This window comes from Notothenia coriiceps, unplaced genomic scaffold, assembly GCF_000735185.1.
Source record: "Notothenia coriiceps isolate Sejong01 unplaced genomic scaffold, NC01 NC01_scaffold00026424, whole genome shotgun sequence".
Lineage (NCBI taxonomy): Eukaryota > Metazoa > Chordata > Actinopteri > Perciformes > Nototheniidae > Notothenia > Notothenia coriiceps.
Genome location: NW_011359125.1, coordinates 967,070 through 983,202, shown reverse-complemented (window position 1 = coordinate 983,202; position 16,133 = coordinate 967,070). Strand labels below are relative to the sequence as shown.

General features: G+C 39.1%; 2 protein-coding genes across 3 annotated transcripts; one reads left to right on the top strand and one right to left on the bottom strand.

Moving 5' to 3' along the window:
* Window positions 1–504: 504 nt before the first annotated feature.
* Window positions 505–7,344, bottom strand: mtrf1l (mitochondrial translational release factor 1-like). Its single transcript, XM_010784638.1, has 8 exons — window positions 6,229–7,344; window positions 5,555–5,634; window positions 5,304–5,408; window positions 5,042–5,120; window positions 3,192–3,355; window positions 2,488–2,605; window positions 1,552–1,688; window positions 505–979 (listed from the first exon to the last, which is right to left on the bottom strand). Exons 1-8 carry the CDS (start codon window positions 6,656–6,658, stop codon window positions 767–769), a joined length of 1,326 nt encoding a protein of 441 aa, XP_010782940.1. The 5' UTR covers window positions 6,659–7,344; the 3' UTR covers window positions 505–766.
* Window positions 7,345–9,868: 2,524 nt separating this feature from the next.
* On the top strand, window positions 9,869–14,832 carry fbxo5 (F-box protein 5). 2 transcript variants are annotated; one of them, XR_799624.1, is made up of 7 exons: window positions 9,869–9,986; window positions 10,719–11,380; window positions 11,780–11,950; window positions 12,255–12,345; window positions 12,501–12,713; window positions 14,372–14,714; window positions 14,770–14,832. XR_799624.1 is itself a non-coding variant. In XM_010784637.1 (6 exons), exons 2-6 carry the CDS (start codon window positions 10,761–10,763, stop codon window positions 14,630–14,632), a joined length of 1,356 nt encoding a protein of 451 aa, XP_010782939.1. In that variant the 5' UTR covers window positions 9,869–9,986; window positions 10,719–10,760; the 3' UTR covers window positions 14,633–14,778. The 2 variants fall into 2 exon arrangements, 1 of the variants encoding a protein (XP_010782939.1); XM_010784637.1 differs by having other exon boundaries at window positions 14,372–14,778.
* Window positions 14,833–16,133: the final 1,301 nt, after the last annotated feature.

Genomic DNA, 16,133 nt, shown 5'->3' with positions numbered 1-16,133 from the left:
AACAAAACACGAACGTGCACATGACCAATGAGGGCACGAGATAAGTTTGTGCACAGATGGAAGGCTGACAGGCAGGTAGGCCATCCAGTTATTTTAGCCGGGCCGGCTCAGATGATTGGTCGTGCTTTTTACAGCGCTACGGCTTCCACAGATGACATTTTTTAATGGATTTTTTGTCAAAGCACTTAAGATATTCATTGCTATCGGGATGTTAAGAGAATACAACAAAGAGTGTATCTCGAGCCGGTTTCTCAAACCTACCTACCATACCTTTAATTAGTAAAAATATATGTTACGAAGACTAAGAAACAATTAGTATTATAAAGATGGTCCAAATAGTTAAAATATATCGTAAAATGAATATGATTGGGAAAATACCCTGCTAAACCTCTACTGAGAACCTTCATTTTGTAAACCTTGATTATTTGTGAACTTGATATGCTTTGTGTTTTGTTTAAATGAAAGAGTCACAGTTACCACAGCGCATGTTCAAATACAAGACGGTATGATAGCTCCATAATCAAGTTTTATTTGAATAGCCACTTTGTGTGCTGACACTGCACGTCATTCTTGGACATCTGTATGGACATTAAATGGGTATTTGTCATAAAGCATTAAGACTCGGTCCTCCCTATAATCCATCATGGTCCTTTTCCTCACTTTGTCTTGCAGGATTTGAACATCCAACTGTACAGCATAATGCTTTGCTAAAACCTGTAGCAAGAGGTTTCCATTGCATCAGAATCCATGTTTCTCAGATCCAAACTCAGAAGCCCTGCTGGTTGTTTTCTCCCAGCAGTTCCTCCAGCGTCTCCTGGTTGGAGAACTCCTGCAGCGAGGAGTTCATCTCGTCCAGCAGGTCCTCCCCCAGCAGGAAGCTCTTCATGTCGTGCACCGTCAGCCCGATACGGTGGTCCGTTATACGGTCCTGGGGGAAGTGGTACGTTCGAATCTTCTCTGATCTGCCTTTCGTGCCAATCTGGAGGGTAGAAAGAAGAAATTGGAGAGAAAGAAAATTGACCATATAAGGCAGCGGTTCCCAACCTGGGGGCCCCAAATAATGTGCAAAATATTATGATTTGTGTGGAAACAATTCATTATTAAGATTTGTTTTAATTTGAACCTCTTTTCCTTTCTCTTTCTCGATCATCCTTAGCAACGGTCATTACAGTCCTTGACAGCGGTCGGTACTACTGGATTAACAACGTGTCACATGTTCTGAATTGACCAATCAGAACTTTATTTAGCCTCCGTATTGTTTATGGTTGAATGTGGGCCGCGAACATTTTTTAGATTCTTAAGTGGGTCCTGAGTTGAAAAAGGTTGGGAACCGCTGCTCTAAGGGTTGGTTTAAAATATATAAAACATTAACAGGCTCCCTTGCTGCTTTTTTAAATGTCTTTTACCTCTTTTTAGCAAACCATAATACATTAACTTAATCAGTTTTTACAAAGTAAAACATCACTCAAAACCTATATTTTATATTCTACTTAAATGATCACTTGCACATCATGTTATACTGTATTGTTCTGTATGGTCGCTGTGTCCCACCTGTACTTTCCGCTGGTTGTAGCGTTTGCTCGTCTCCTCCTCTAACTTCATGCTGTACAGTTTTGCTCTCAGAGCCTTCATGGCTTTCTCCTTGTTCTTTATCTGGGAGCGCTCCTGCTGGCACTCTGCAACGACGCCTGATGAACACACACAAGCATTAAAGCACTATTCTTAGGTTGGAATCTCAGTGAGGGGTCCTCATTTCATTCAGTGAGAGACAGACCCACACAGACACACAGCAATACAACTCTACTTAAACTAACTTGAATTGTTAAGTTATGTGACAGAGCCTCATGTTGTGAGTCTTATTGGAACCTTGCAAATAAAGTTTGTCTGGGTTTTTTATGCAAATGTAAAAAACTTCCTGTATGCGTTTCCTTTGTCCATACATACTAAACATTACATATCACTTGTTAGACGCTTTGATCCAAAGCGACTTACATACTCAATACTGTGGGCAATCCCCACAGGAGCAATGGGGTGAAGTGTCTCAGGGACACAACGACATGCTGACTGCAGTGGGGTTTGAACCTGTACCACCCACTGCCCCACACGCCAACTGTTGTTAAAAACAATACATACAATACATTAACATTCAAATGTTAATGTATTGGGAATGTCATTGGAGAAAAGGGAAGTTGAATTTATTGTGTTGACGCTTTAAGACATTTAAAATCCTTATTACAAATGTCTTTGCTTTGGCTCTTTGATGTGTTAAACTACTTTATCCAGTCCAGTTGTTGGGGTTAGGTTGGAATAAATAAGTGAAATAAATGAAAATCTCTCCAGCGTTATTGCATGTACGGTAAATGTAGATGATAGAAAAATTGTAAAATAAAAATAAAGTCAACAAAGGCTAAAACCTTTTTTGGGGGTCATACTGTTAATGTCCCACTAATTCTAACTATTACAACATAAGGTGTTTACAGTGTTTACCTGTGGGCAGATGGACGATTCTGACTGCACTGTCTGTGGTGTTGACATGTTGACCTCCAGCTCCACTCGCTCTCTTAGTTTCAATCTTCAGGTCCTTGGAGTTTATCGTGAAGGAGATCTGACAGGAACACATCATCATTTATTAAAGTAACACCAGATGTGCAGAAGAACAAGCTTTCTCCTAAATATCCTACCTGTACTATTACAATTATGAACGGAGAAACAACTTTTAAACCTTTACCAAGTCACATCCTTTTTGTTTTCCTCATATTTATAATACACGCAGATTAAGCAATAAATGCCAACTATATTTACCATGTCTCCGCCAAACAGTCAAGTTGCAGTTTACACTCATGTCCAAACAAACTGTAATCATTGTACCTTATAAGACATTTGTGTGAAATTGTCCTATTTCATGTCTGGATTTTTTAGACTTTTTTGTCAGGGAAAACAAATGTGGAGATCAGTGCCAGTTTTCGAAAATTCAGATGGACAACCCGAAAAAAATAATCCCAGCAACAGTCTTGACCAGAGGCCATTTGATTCTAAAATATAAAACAATAAAGATTTGAGAGCTTTTGCTTTAGTTACAACAAAGTCATCTTCTCTGACTATTCCAAAATTCTGCAATTCAGAATCATTTTCCATCCACCTGTAATGATGCCTGTAGAAAAACGTTGTTATTCCATCATGTGAAGCTGTACCTCAGTGGGCTGGGGCAGTATAGCCACCGTCATGGTGCTGGTGTGCATCCTGCCGTGTTTTTCAGTCCTAGGAACCCTCTGAACCCGATGGACTCCGCCCTCAAACTTCATCCTCTTGTAGCTCTGAGAGCCGCTGATGCTAGCCAAGGCGCTGCGCACTCCACCTGAGCAACAAGTACCAAGAGTAAAATGTAAGATAAGATAAGATGGACTTTTATTAATCCCCGTGGGGAAATTCAGTAGTTCAAACAGCAACAGGGTAAGATTGAAAAACAGGATAGCACAGATTCACACAGGTTAATACAATTAAAGATAAAAATCAAAGATACAAATTAAAACGATAAAAAACTATGAAATAAGAAATGAATTAAAATGAGCATATATACATATTGGGTTATATAAACTATGAAGTATTGGTACAACAACATGTAGAAATGTAACATGTTTGTTTTCATGAAAGTGATTTATTTAATATCTGTTTCAGTATTTACCTTTCCTTAACACATTTTCTTTGTAAGTGTCTTCAATTGTGTTATTTAAACGTCATATATGGGCATTACTTAGTGACTTAGTGACCACTCAAAAGTTCTCTGCACAGAAAGGGCTCCCCCTTGAGTTTAGGGTTAGGTATTGCAATATTGATATGAAAGTCGAAAACAGAAGGTTTTTTGCATTTTTGTGCTGACATCCTGTATCTTATTACCACCCAATCCGTACCTTCAGTCGCAAGTTAGAACACAAAATTGTGTATTTTTCCACTGTCAACTTTATATAGAAGAAACAGACAAAGTGTAATTCACACTGTGATGTTCCTGGCATATTCATATTCAAAATAACAGAATCCAGACGAAGGTGTATACATGACCAGGCACTGTTATTTTGAAAACTGACAAGCAATCCAGCTCTCCTAACAGTATGTTATCCTGAGTCCAATTGTATCCTAAATTATACTCTAAACTAGTTAAGGTTTTTGCATGACTGTTACATAAATAGTATTATCAAAGTTACGCCAGAGTGAGGGAACAATGGAGCGTGAGATGGGTCGGAGAATCGGAGCAGCGGGAGCGGTACTGCAGTTGCTTTACCGCACCGTTGTGACGAAAAGGGAGCTGAGCCAGAAGGCAATGCTCTCTGTCTCCCGGTTCATTTTCGTTCCCACCCTCACCTATGGTCATGAAGGATGGGTCATGACCGAAAGAACGAGATCGCGGGTACGAGCGGCCGAGATGGGTTTTCTCCGCAGGGTGGCTGGTGTCTCCCTTAGGGATAAGGTGAGAAGTTTGGTCATCCGGGAGGGACTCGGAGTTGACTCCGAGTCCCTCCCGGATGACCGAACTTCTCACCTAACTAGGTGCCCAAACCACCTCGAGTGAACCGCTCCTCCTTCGCGTTGAAAGGAGCCAGTTGAGGTGGTTCGGGCACCTAGTAAGGATGCCACCTGGGCGCCTCCCTAGGGAGGTGTTCCAGGCACGTCCAGCTGGGAAGAGACCAAGGGGTGGACCTAGGACCAGGTGGAGGGATTATATCTCTTCGCTGGCCTGGGAGCGCCTTGGGATCCCCCAGTCAGAGCTGGTTGATGTAGCCAGGGAAAGGAAAGTTGGGGCTCTCTGCTGGAACTGCTACCTCCGCGACCCGACCACGGATAAGCGGGAGAAGATGGATGGAAGTTACGCCACACATTGAGTCAGTTCTGTTCTATTAGCAAAGGTTTTAAGATATCGACCACTATGATGTTGCCCCCCAAATACAATCTGGTGAAAAATGTTAAGTGCTGGAAAATGGTTTGTAATGATTTTTCGTTACCCGACTCTATAATGCGGCTAAAATCACAATAAACTGTGCCCACTAACCTAAGTCATTGGTCATGTACTCCAAGACATCGAAGGACCAGCCATGGTGATGAGCATATCCCTGGTACATGTCAAACACCTTCAGAGGAGAAAAGACGAGTCGCCATGTTAACATACAGGTTTGTTGCAAATGACTCATTCACATAGGTACGACATTTTGAAATGCAATATTTTTCTCTATATAAATAAATATGTAAAGATTTTCATATTCAGTTATTTTTTCAAAAGGCCCACTATCTAATAAAAAGAAATACTTCCAGACCTCATTGGTAAACAGCATTGCCTCCTGACCCCCGACACCGGCTGTGACCTCCAGCACGAGGTCGCTCAGATCTGCCTCCTCCTCAGGGATCAACAGATTCAGGATCTGATTGATGAAGCAGGTTAATATGAAAGAAAGTTAAAACAACATCAATGAAACATCTAAAGTGAAACAAGTACAGGACGATAAATCAGCAATGGAAAGCAATTGACTTTTTATTGTAACGTTACTTTATGCTGCAAACTAAATACCTCTTGTCTAATATCTTGTATTTCTTGCAAACATCCTTCACTCTCCAGCTCTGCCAGTTCTCGCAGGGCTGGGTCTTCATCTATGAGGAGAAACCAAATGAATTCAATGATACAGTGATATATAGTATTTGTGCCATGTGATGATTTATTGATATCAACAGTTAAAAAGGTCAAAAAGTAAGAACTGAATTGAGATTGATAGTTAATGATTTGTATTTTGAGAATTGCATTGTAGATATCATCAATTAGATTAGATTCCTTTATTGTCACTACACAGAGTACAGCAAAATCCCAAGCATTCCCGATGGTGCAATCACACATAACAGACAGCATAAGTATCATTTTGACAATACAAGCTAAAACGTTTAATATATAATATATAAAGTGACTATAAATTGGAACTATGATACATTGAACAGTACACTTACAAGACAATACAACATTACCATACAAATACAAATACAAGAACAATACGGCCAAGGCAGTAGGAAATGTAAACCCGTCAATAAGTAAGTTATTGTATGTGTAGGTATCAGTGCAGTTAGAAATAAATATGTGTTCTATAAAAACGGTATGAGGTAGAATATAAGGTGGTAATTGTAACTGTTCACAATGACATTATGAGTAAGTTGTAATATTGAGTGGTATTTAAAGGGCTTGCTATAACGCCTCACCTTTCAGCAGCGCTTCGGTCTCAGCCATCTCTCTCTGCTTGGCGTCCAGCTCTCTGATGCTCTGGATGAGAGGAGCCAGCAGGGACACTTTGGTCCTCTTGGACATCAGCGTGTCCTCACTGGACTGCTCCTCTGGCACACCGCTGTTGGCTGCTCTCAAACATTCATTGTACTCCGCCTCCATCTTCTTCAGGTGTTCCTGCAGGGATGTCTTAGAAAAAAGCTCATCCACTGACAGTATCTTGGCCACCATCAAAGGTGTGCCGGTGTGAAGAGTTCTTGTAGTTCTGCCACAGTGATGGTCGGTGTGTCGAGGAAATCTGACAGTTTGGCTGATGGCTTTTGGGGATTTGTGTAAACAAGGTATCCACAAGCTGTAGACACAATCATTTCCTCTTGGAAGAAGGTGTATGGCTCTTCTGAAAGCCATTGCGTGAAAAGATAATTTGATTTGTTGTGAAGATTCACTGAGGGGTCAGATCAAGATATGACTTAGCTTTTGCAAATGATCCCCTCTTGTCCGGGAGCAAACATTAGCCAAATTCCACTAGAAAAATGCGGTATTTTTTTTTTTTTTCATTTGTAAAAAAAGCAATACATGTTCTTACAATTGCTATGTTAAGATATATTCTGTTGCCAATCAAGTCATTCTAGAATTCGGCATCATTTTTGTAATGATAAGCAGTGTTTTAAATTGATACAATTGTATATTCATTAATAAGTTTATGTCGCCAACAATGTCTGGCAATTTGTCATGGTTTCCAGCGAATTAAGACCAATACAGCTAAAACAGGAAATATCTTTTTGAATTTATAAAAAGCTGCTATGGCTATTAACCTACAAAACAAAATGATAGCATTGAGAAGGCAATCAACTCAATGAGGGTTTCTTTTGAGCTAATAAATCATCTTAAAATCCAATTACAAACCTTAAAATGTCTCCATTAGATATATCCTGTTATCGGAACAGAAGTGTGACTATAAATAACAAAAATGTGGTCATAAATTGTCTAAAGGCAGTCTAGCAACTGATTGTTAATAGTTGTTATGAAAATATGTTTCCTTTTACCACCTTGCTGAAGGGCGCAGACATATTGAATGTAGTACGCATGCGCAAAGAGGGCAAGCTCTTCTTCTACGGAAAGTGACTGCAGACTTAAAATCCCTACAGACCCCCCTGCAGGGGTTCGGTTTGCAAGTTCGTTTTCACAACATGTGAGTGTGCTTTTGCCTTGAGAACAAGCGTTTTCAAGACTTAAAATAATTTTGATACAGGTGTTGCTAGCAAATAGTAGGAATTCTTATTTTCATTACTTATTTTTGTTGGTTTTTAGTAAAACAGTTTTTTTCATTTTAAATATCTTTATACCTTCTTTTCCTAGTTAGTTTTTATGATTGTATTATGTATTATTTTACTTATTTCATATCATTGTATTATATTTTATTATTTGTATTATTATTTAATTATTATAATTATAAAGTTATGTTGTACACGTCATTATAGATTTTTGAATAATTATTTTATTGTTTTTGTATTCAGTTCATTTTTTATTGTATTTTTGTATCATATTCTTTTTAATATATTTATATTATCTGATGTTGTGTCATTATTATTTTTGCATGTATTTATCAAAAATGTTCTTTCTTTTTTAATTCTAAGTTTTTGTATTATTATTGTTAATATAATTATTTATTTAAATATAATTCATATAAATTATTACTTAATTATTCATTTTGTATGTATCAATATCACTTTTTTATTTAATTGATTTATTCATTGTATTTTTACTTGTCTTTATTGCCATTTAAATTTGTTAGGAATTTATTTTAAAAATGTGTTATTATTATTATTATTATTATTATTTTGTTATAATTAATAAATATATACATGTAAGTTAAAATACATGTAGAAATACATTAAAGATATATAATTATGAAAGTTCTGTTTTATTCTCAATTTATATATTTTTTTTTATTTACATATTTATAGATTTTTTGTTATGTTCATTTAATCCTGTATTTATTCCTGTATTTATGCATTTATAATAATAATAATAATAATAATACGTTTTATTTATAAAGGAGCCTTTCTAAGCTTTCGGGTCGCCGTACAAGGTACACAAAACAAAAAAAACACAATATAATCAATAAAAACAGAGGATGTTATACATTTGTGTATCATGTCATGCTCTGTCCTCTATACCTGTGTGCTCGTTTTGTGCATAAAGGTACAAATTCCCTCCAAATCACATCACAGCAACACCTATAGTTGGGTCTTCGATGTTCCAGAAACATATCGGTGGTCCAGAGGTCTATTCATTGGTTTTCCCCTCAGGTGCTCAAGGTACAACACCCATGGGAGGGACTTCTTTTGTCTTTTGCTATGCTGATGTTAAATCTGGAGAAATTGTCCCCACCACTTTTTCTAACAAAGTGACGCCCATGTTTTGTAACCTTAGTGAATTCTCATACTGCACAACGCATGGGGTCAGTTGCCAACTTTGATTGTGCTGTCTCCTAAAATTGTAACGACTGTGAGGACTTGCAAATTGGATTGATGCTAGGATCATCATTTCATTAGCATTATGCACATCAGTATGCAAAGATTATCAGTGTCAGGTCAGAAGGGTAAGCTTACGTATATCTCTCTCTCTGTCTGTGTGGTACTGGCACTGCAGAAGGTATTTTCTTTTCAGTTGTACTTGTTTGTCCAACTTCCAACTTAACTTTGTTGTTGTCTAAATATGTTGGTTATGACTGGGAGAGGATTTAGCACCCTTGTTGTATTTGCCTATAATGCATCTGAAATAGTAAAGTAACCGACCACATCCTGCAACCCCCCTCCCCTGCCTGGTTTCAATGAAAGAGCCACATCACACATTCCAGGTGGGGGTGTGAACTGGACTGTCCTGTGAATGCAGTCTGTCTGTTCTTCCTCTCAAACAGTGGGATTCCTGACAACAATTAGAAGTAGACAGCTAAACAAATATCTGAAATATCATTTTCATCACTTCCAGCAGACCCTTTTAAAATATAGCATTAATTTCACATAATAATTGTAATCAGAATCATACGCAAGATACCTTCCCCCTATACATGTTCTATATATATTTGTAAAAAGTCAACTGTCCATCAGATAGTTTTTAAGGAACATCAAACTTGTTGAACATAACTTTAAAATGCTTAACTTTAGTGAAACTGTTTCAGGAATACTATTTAAAGATGTTTCAATTGTATTTTACGTGAAAACCAACAGGTCGATGTACCATGCACTCCCTTGGCATTAGTTATTTAGATATATGAATTCGTTTTTTTTTTAAGGTTTACCGTCAACAACCTCTCCAATATTAATGCATATATTATGTAACACCTTGTAACACTCAATTCGGCTTACTACTTTTTGTATACTTCAGTACTGTATATGACACTTTTTGTACAGTGAATTTTCAGTGTTTCACATAGGATGGGAAATACAATTGAAAACACGTCGACTGACTGCGCGCTGACATCACTTCCTCTAAATGTTAGAACCTCAAATCCCATTGGTTGATATGGTTTAAAGGGACAGTCTCCCGCTCGATGTTATTGGTTGCCGCATTTTGCGCACGGATTTCAAATAGAAGCAGGAACTGGCGGATGTTGAGTTGAGGAACATTTCATTTGGAATTGGCAAACACAGGAGTCAGACGAAAGATAGCTCAGCGGTAAAAAGGAGGGAAGCAAGGGTCAGCTTTGGATAACGATATTTACAAGCCTACGGTAAGAGCCTTTGCTTAATATCCTATGGACTATGAATTGCTAATGTTATTATTAAGTATTAGGATGTTCTGTCAGCTTTGTTAATAGCATTGGCACTTTAATTTCGCTCGATTAAGATTAATAAGTGTTGGTTAAACGTTGAGAAATACATATTATCTGAACAATCTCAGCCGAAAATATACTGCATTTCAGAGTATAATAAGAACCTTAGTTTGAGTTCTGAATGCAAAAGTATATACAAGTAATGAAAGCTAGCTACTTGGTTCGAAGCTACTTCCCATGCGTCCAACTGTACGCGCGTAAATGCATGTTTTATAGTGATAACTTCGCGATGTATGAAGCACTTATCCCGTAATGTTCAACATATCATACAATATACACGTAATGTAACTACCTACTTATTTAGCTTATGCATTTAAAGACTGCTATAGGGACCTGGGTACGTTCACGTCACCGATACGTTTCCGCCAAATCTAGCTACATCGCGCCAAAATCAATTATTTGAAAAGTGATATAAACAAAACTATCCCAACCGTGTTAAACGTTAATAATACAAGTTTAACTGCAATATAGTCACTTCTTATGACTTTCTCTTATGTCAAGAAACGCATTAGTTACCTTCGATTAGCGGGGAGCTAGGTTGGCTTGCACAAGAGAAGCCATGTTGCCTGGCAGTCACATTGAATATTTGTTAACCCAATTAACTCCTGATTTGTCTTTTTTTTTATCCAGATATCTTCATGGTGCGCAGTGTGTTTTACTGTCAAAGTCATCATGAAATGCCCTCACTACGAGTATACAATGGCCAACAATATGGATAAAAGCGCTGCAGCAGACTCCAGGGTGCTTCACCTAAAAGCTTCCCCAGTGAAAGAGCCCCTCCCCCTCAAATCCCAGCGCCCACCTGCTGGAGTGACCAAAGAGTTGTTCTCTCACAACAACAACAACACCAAAGCAGTCCACAACAAGGAAAACAGCACCAACAAAGGGCATGACTGGACTCTGGTTGAAGCGTTTGAGGACAGTGGCTATCTGTCTCTGCAAAATAGTCATGATAATGACTATTGTGATGATAATGATGATCATGGGGAGGAAGAGGATGAACACATCCTTAAAAAAACAGCAACACCCCTGCCACCTTCAAATGCGGTAAAGCATAAAAAAAAGACAACTCCTAATAATTCTCCCACTAAATGTAAAGGAAGGACTGACTTTAACCGGCAAGTGTCTCTGGAGGTAGCTTCTACTCCTGTGGATTGCCATAAAAGGAGAACAGTGGCACACTCGCTGTCATCTACCCCGTCCGAGCATCACAATAACCCCAACCTGCCCATACTGAAGTTCCAGAAGACAGTGTGTGAAGAGCTTGCCAAGAACTATCGTAAGAATAAGAGGTAAGATAATTACGCATATCTGATAACAAAGACTTTACCTGCTCCGATTTGCACACAATAGGTAACACACTGACCTACCCATTCTTAATTAGAGTGCATTTAGATATGGAATAGTATAAAAGGTTCTGCTTTTGGGATATCTTCCCAATATCAAAATGATAAAAGGGAGTTAGGAATTTTGTATCCATCATTGTCGCATATCTAGTGAAACATTTTAAAGGTTAGGACCATAAACGACTACCATTCCCTACCAGAATCAAAGCTGGCAGACATGCCTGAGATACATTTTGGTGTCTCATTTTACAGGGCCACTCTGCTAAACCTAAACTATTTTCAAATTTGATTCCTTGTTTCAGTTAGACTTTAATGAAAATGTACAATCGTCTTCCTGTGTCTCAGGTATGACTTTAGCATCATCAACAAGGTTGCAGAGCGTCAACTTTTGGATCGGGTGATCGGAGGCCATATGGGCCAGGAGTACATCGACGTGTTTTCGTATCTTCTGACCAGGAACATGAGAAGCATCCTGACCAACATCCTGGCCCTGCTGGGAGACATGGACCTCATCAGGTAAATTACAAATGCTTTACTATGTGGCAAGTTGTGTCGACACAAAACCCATCTAGATGCTGAAGTAAAGAAAGTTTACTTTTGTTATCAGCTGAAGTCACAGTTTATAGTTTAAGACGAAAGCGTTGGAACTATTGTTGAATAAGTTAAGGAAAATGCCCACCAGGGACAACACGTGAACGTTGAGATGTTAAAACATACTGGTCAGAAATAGTTAGAAATTGTACTTTTTACATTTTTTATTATTATAGTTACCATTTTTCTCTTGTGTAAAGTCCTCATACATTTACCTTTTCCCCCTCAGCTGTAAGAAAGTGAGCAGGACATGGAGGCGGTTCATCTGTGAGGATACAGCCGTTCTGAGCAGGTGTCAAAGAGCTGAGGAGGCACTCAGGGTGAGGAAATCACACAAGTCTACACCAGTGGACCAAGCACTGAGTTGTGCAAGAACCTTGCATTGTTGTGCCTCTGGCCATCAATGAGATTGTTGCTGAACAACTTGCTCCATATGCTGTTCATGTTCTAATGTGTTCTTTTTCTCGTTTCTCAGGAGTCGAGGAACTCCACGAGGCAACAGGGCTGTGGTCTAACGAGAGATTCGGGTCTGTCCAGGGTGGTGTTCTCCTGCATGCAGACCCTGGCCTCACCAAGTACCCAATCTTCTTCCTCCTCATCGAGCTGCGGGGTCAACAGGCGTCCTGCTCACTCTCAGAAAGGCATCATGCCCCATCAGGCCTACACACGCTTCAATGAATACATGCAGGTAAGAATTTGTTTATAAATCAGAATAACTCGCAAGAACCCATCAAACCCAGCATTTCTGAATATAAATGTGTACTGCTAGTATAAAAGCATATTAGGAGGGACACGCAACAGCCTCTTCTTAAACAGAGATTTCAGTACACGCCAGGAAGAAAATAAAGCCTGTGCAATGGATTTTCCTTTATTACTCTGAACCAAACAATGGCAGTATAATGTAATGTTGCCCCAGAGTAGGATTTGAGATAGCAAAAGAAGGCGTAACATTCAACACAACTGTGTTAGTGTGTAGTGTGCACAGTCTGTCCCAGCTGCTGTGGTGTGACTTTCAATCAGGTTCACGCTTTGGAAAATACATGTCATTATTTGGATTCTAGTTGTGTTCCATATTCCCATTGAATACGGCTAAACTTCGCTCATTGTTGTGACGCGTATACATAATAAATGTTTTAAGGATATTTTTAATATTGTAAATCAAAACAATAAACAAACAGAATCAAAGGGTCAACAAAATATATCAGATCTAAGCTCACCCCCATTGTCATGCTACCAAACCTGGTGCCCTAAATACCATTAACCACACCCATGTGACAATCACCGGAAACAACCAACAGGATTCCCGCGGGGTCTTAAAAAGTCTTACATTTGATAATCAGAATTGCAGGCCTTAAAAAGGTCTTAAATATGATCAAAAAAATAAGAAAGGTCTTAAATATGATTTAGAAGGTCTTAAAAATGATGGGATTTGAAAGGTACTTCTGTGTTGCGATCGCGTCTAAATGTGTTTTGGGGGAAATATCCGGGCTGCAAAGTAACCAGTACGTACGTAAGACCCTTTCAGTTCCCCCCAACAATTTGTATTGAAATAAATCAACATGGAACCAGTAATCACTCACTTTATTTCCTCCGGCCCCTTATCAGGGAACACCCAGCTAGTAACCGAGCTTCAGCTAGCGGCAGTCAGAAACTAGGTATCTTCGAATCTACTTACAAATATGGGGAAGTGTAAGTTCAACCGTATTTGGTTGGAGAACATCAAATTTAGTGCTTGGTTGAAACCAGTGGAGGGGAATGTGTTTGAAGCCCGCTGCACCTTTTTGCAAACAAAATTAGCGTTTGTTTTGCTAATGCAGCGTTAGCTAGTGCAGCTACTCCCGCAACAACACCGGGGGACCTCCGGGCGACGTTTGAGTCTACGTCAACCCTAAAAGCGGAGGGGCTGTGGACGCTAAATACCGTAGCTAAACACCAATCATACAGCATGAAGACAGCAGAGCTCTGACTATAGCTCTTGTCACTCACACACACACACACACACTTTTTGTCCAACACAATTCTGTGTACTGTTATGTTCAGTCATCGTTCTTATGTTGAACATGAATACGTTTACTTTCTAAGTAATTATGGGACGTATTTCTTCTTTCCTAGCAATTTTCATTCATGCTTTCTTACTGTGAAATAGGGCTTAAATTCTATTCAAAGTGGTCTTAAAAGTCTTACATTTGAGTTGGTGAAACCTGCAGGAACCCTGAACCAATTACAAGCGTGTGTGGTGTTAACAAATAATGAAGATAATATGACTATAAGCACAGGCTACCACAGCATTTTGGCTCCTACTCGTTAACTAGTGTTAACATGAATTTGTCTTGTTGTTCTGTCCAGGCGGCCAGCAGTCTGAAGACGCACGAGTCTCTGCGTCCCTGCAAGCTCTGCGGCGCTCCAGCGACGCACCTGTCCGAGGTTCGGAGGGCCACGTGCACCAGCCTCAACTGCCAGTTCGATTTCTGCACCTACTGCCAGGAGAAGTTCCACGGCTCGAACCCCTGCAAAGTGGTGAAGTCCCGATCCATCTTTTCCACCACGAAGACGAACCCGATCCTTCTAGGTAGCGCTCGCAGCAAGAGGGGCATCCGGCGCCTGTGATGGAGCGCTACGGGGGTTTTATTCTCTGAATATTTTAATGTCCTCTGTCTACGCTGGCTCCCTCCAAAGCTCGGACAGCGAGGAATGTTTTGATGTCCTCGGTCTACGCTGGCTCCCTCCAAAGCTCGGACAGCGAGGAATGTTTTGATGTCCTCGGTCTACGCTGGCTCCCTCCAAAGCTCGGACAGCGAGGAATATTTTAACACAAGCTGAACTTCTAATTGTGTCACTGTGGCATTAAAACTTTGTGACATGCAGAACTCCGGCTCTACGCAACTGAATTGACGTACTGAAGCACTTGATAGCGCACTGCTGGGACAATCAACCAGAGAGTGTCACCTGGCGAAAGCTGTGGTCGTCTGTGAGCGACATACACATCTGATGCCAAAAAGAAGAAAGAAATGCAGATTGGTATACTTAAAGTTGTGCAATTTTTATATTTTGTTTTTAAAATGAAATGTATGTTCATATATTGTCTATTTTAAATTGTTTTGTATTTGTTTTTAAATAAATCAAGTGTTTAAACGTTCATATTTACTAAATGTAAATAAATGTTACATAAAACTGATCTTGTTTTCTTTGTTATTCCTCAATGACACTTATCCTAGAGCTGAAGTTTGTCCAGTGTAGTTGTGGAAAAAATAATCAGCCACTTGAGTTAGTACATGAATATATGCTTTAAATGTAACCTTAGATAACCAGTGGCATTTGTGACTTCTTAACGCTACAGTTATAACTAATTTACATTTTAGAAGTTTCACAGAATTGTTGGCAATTTCAAACAGTTGAGGGGAAAAAACAACTGTCGCTCTATTTCTAACATGAGTGTATTATCTTTTTTTTTATCAGTTTAAGAACTTTAAAAATGACTAAGAGTAAAATGTGTATTAAGATTGGAGGACTGGTCATTTTTTACATGGATTATTTTGTTAAGTGAATGAATGTTGGGGGTTTTTACGGATTCTTAACTTGGATTACGTTTCAGATTTTACTGAAGAAAAATGTAAATAGTCATGTTTAGATGTCTACAGCAGAGGGCAGCATAGTTTACACTTCTCAGGGTAAAGGATTCTTCACCGCACTCTGACGATGGCACACAGTTTGACAAACAGATACATAGACAAATACCACGAGTTGGTATTATTCGCTGCCTTGAAAAACTCTACAAAATATGACTAGTGTATAACCAGGGTGTCCGAGGGGTCTTAAAAAGTATTACAAGTTGATAAATCAATTTAGCGAAAAGGAAGGCTATTAAAAAGTTTTAAACGGCATTTCTCATGGTATTACATTTTGTAGATTGTTTTCAATAAGTATATGACTTGTCCAAGGAGGTTGTATTCTAAAGTGTGACTGAATGTAATCATTGCGTAGGTGTGTAGTGTGATTCTGTGTAGTTTATTTATGACATCCCGTTGGATGTGACGTCATCTAAACAGGACATCGCACGCTCGCTCCTTGATAAAGTGTGTCGCCAATGTAACCGGTTAAAACTCGAAGT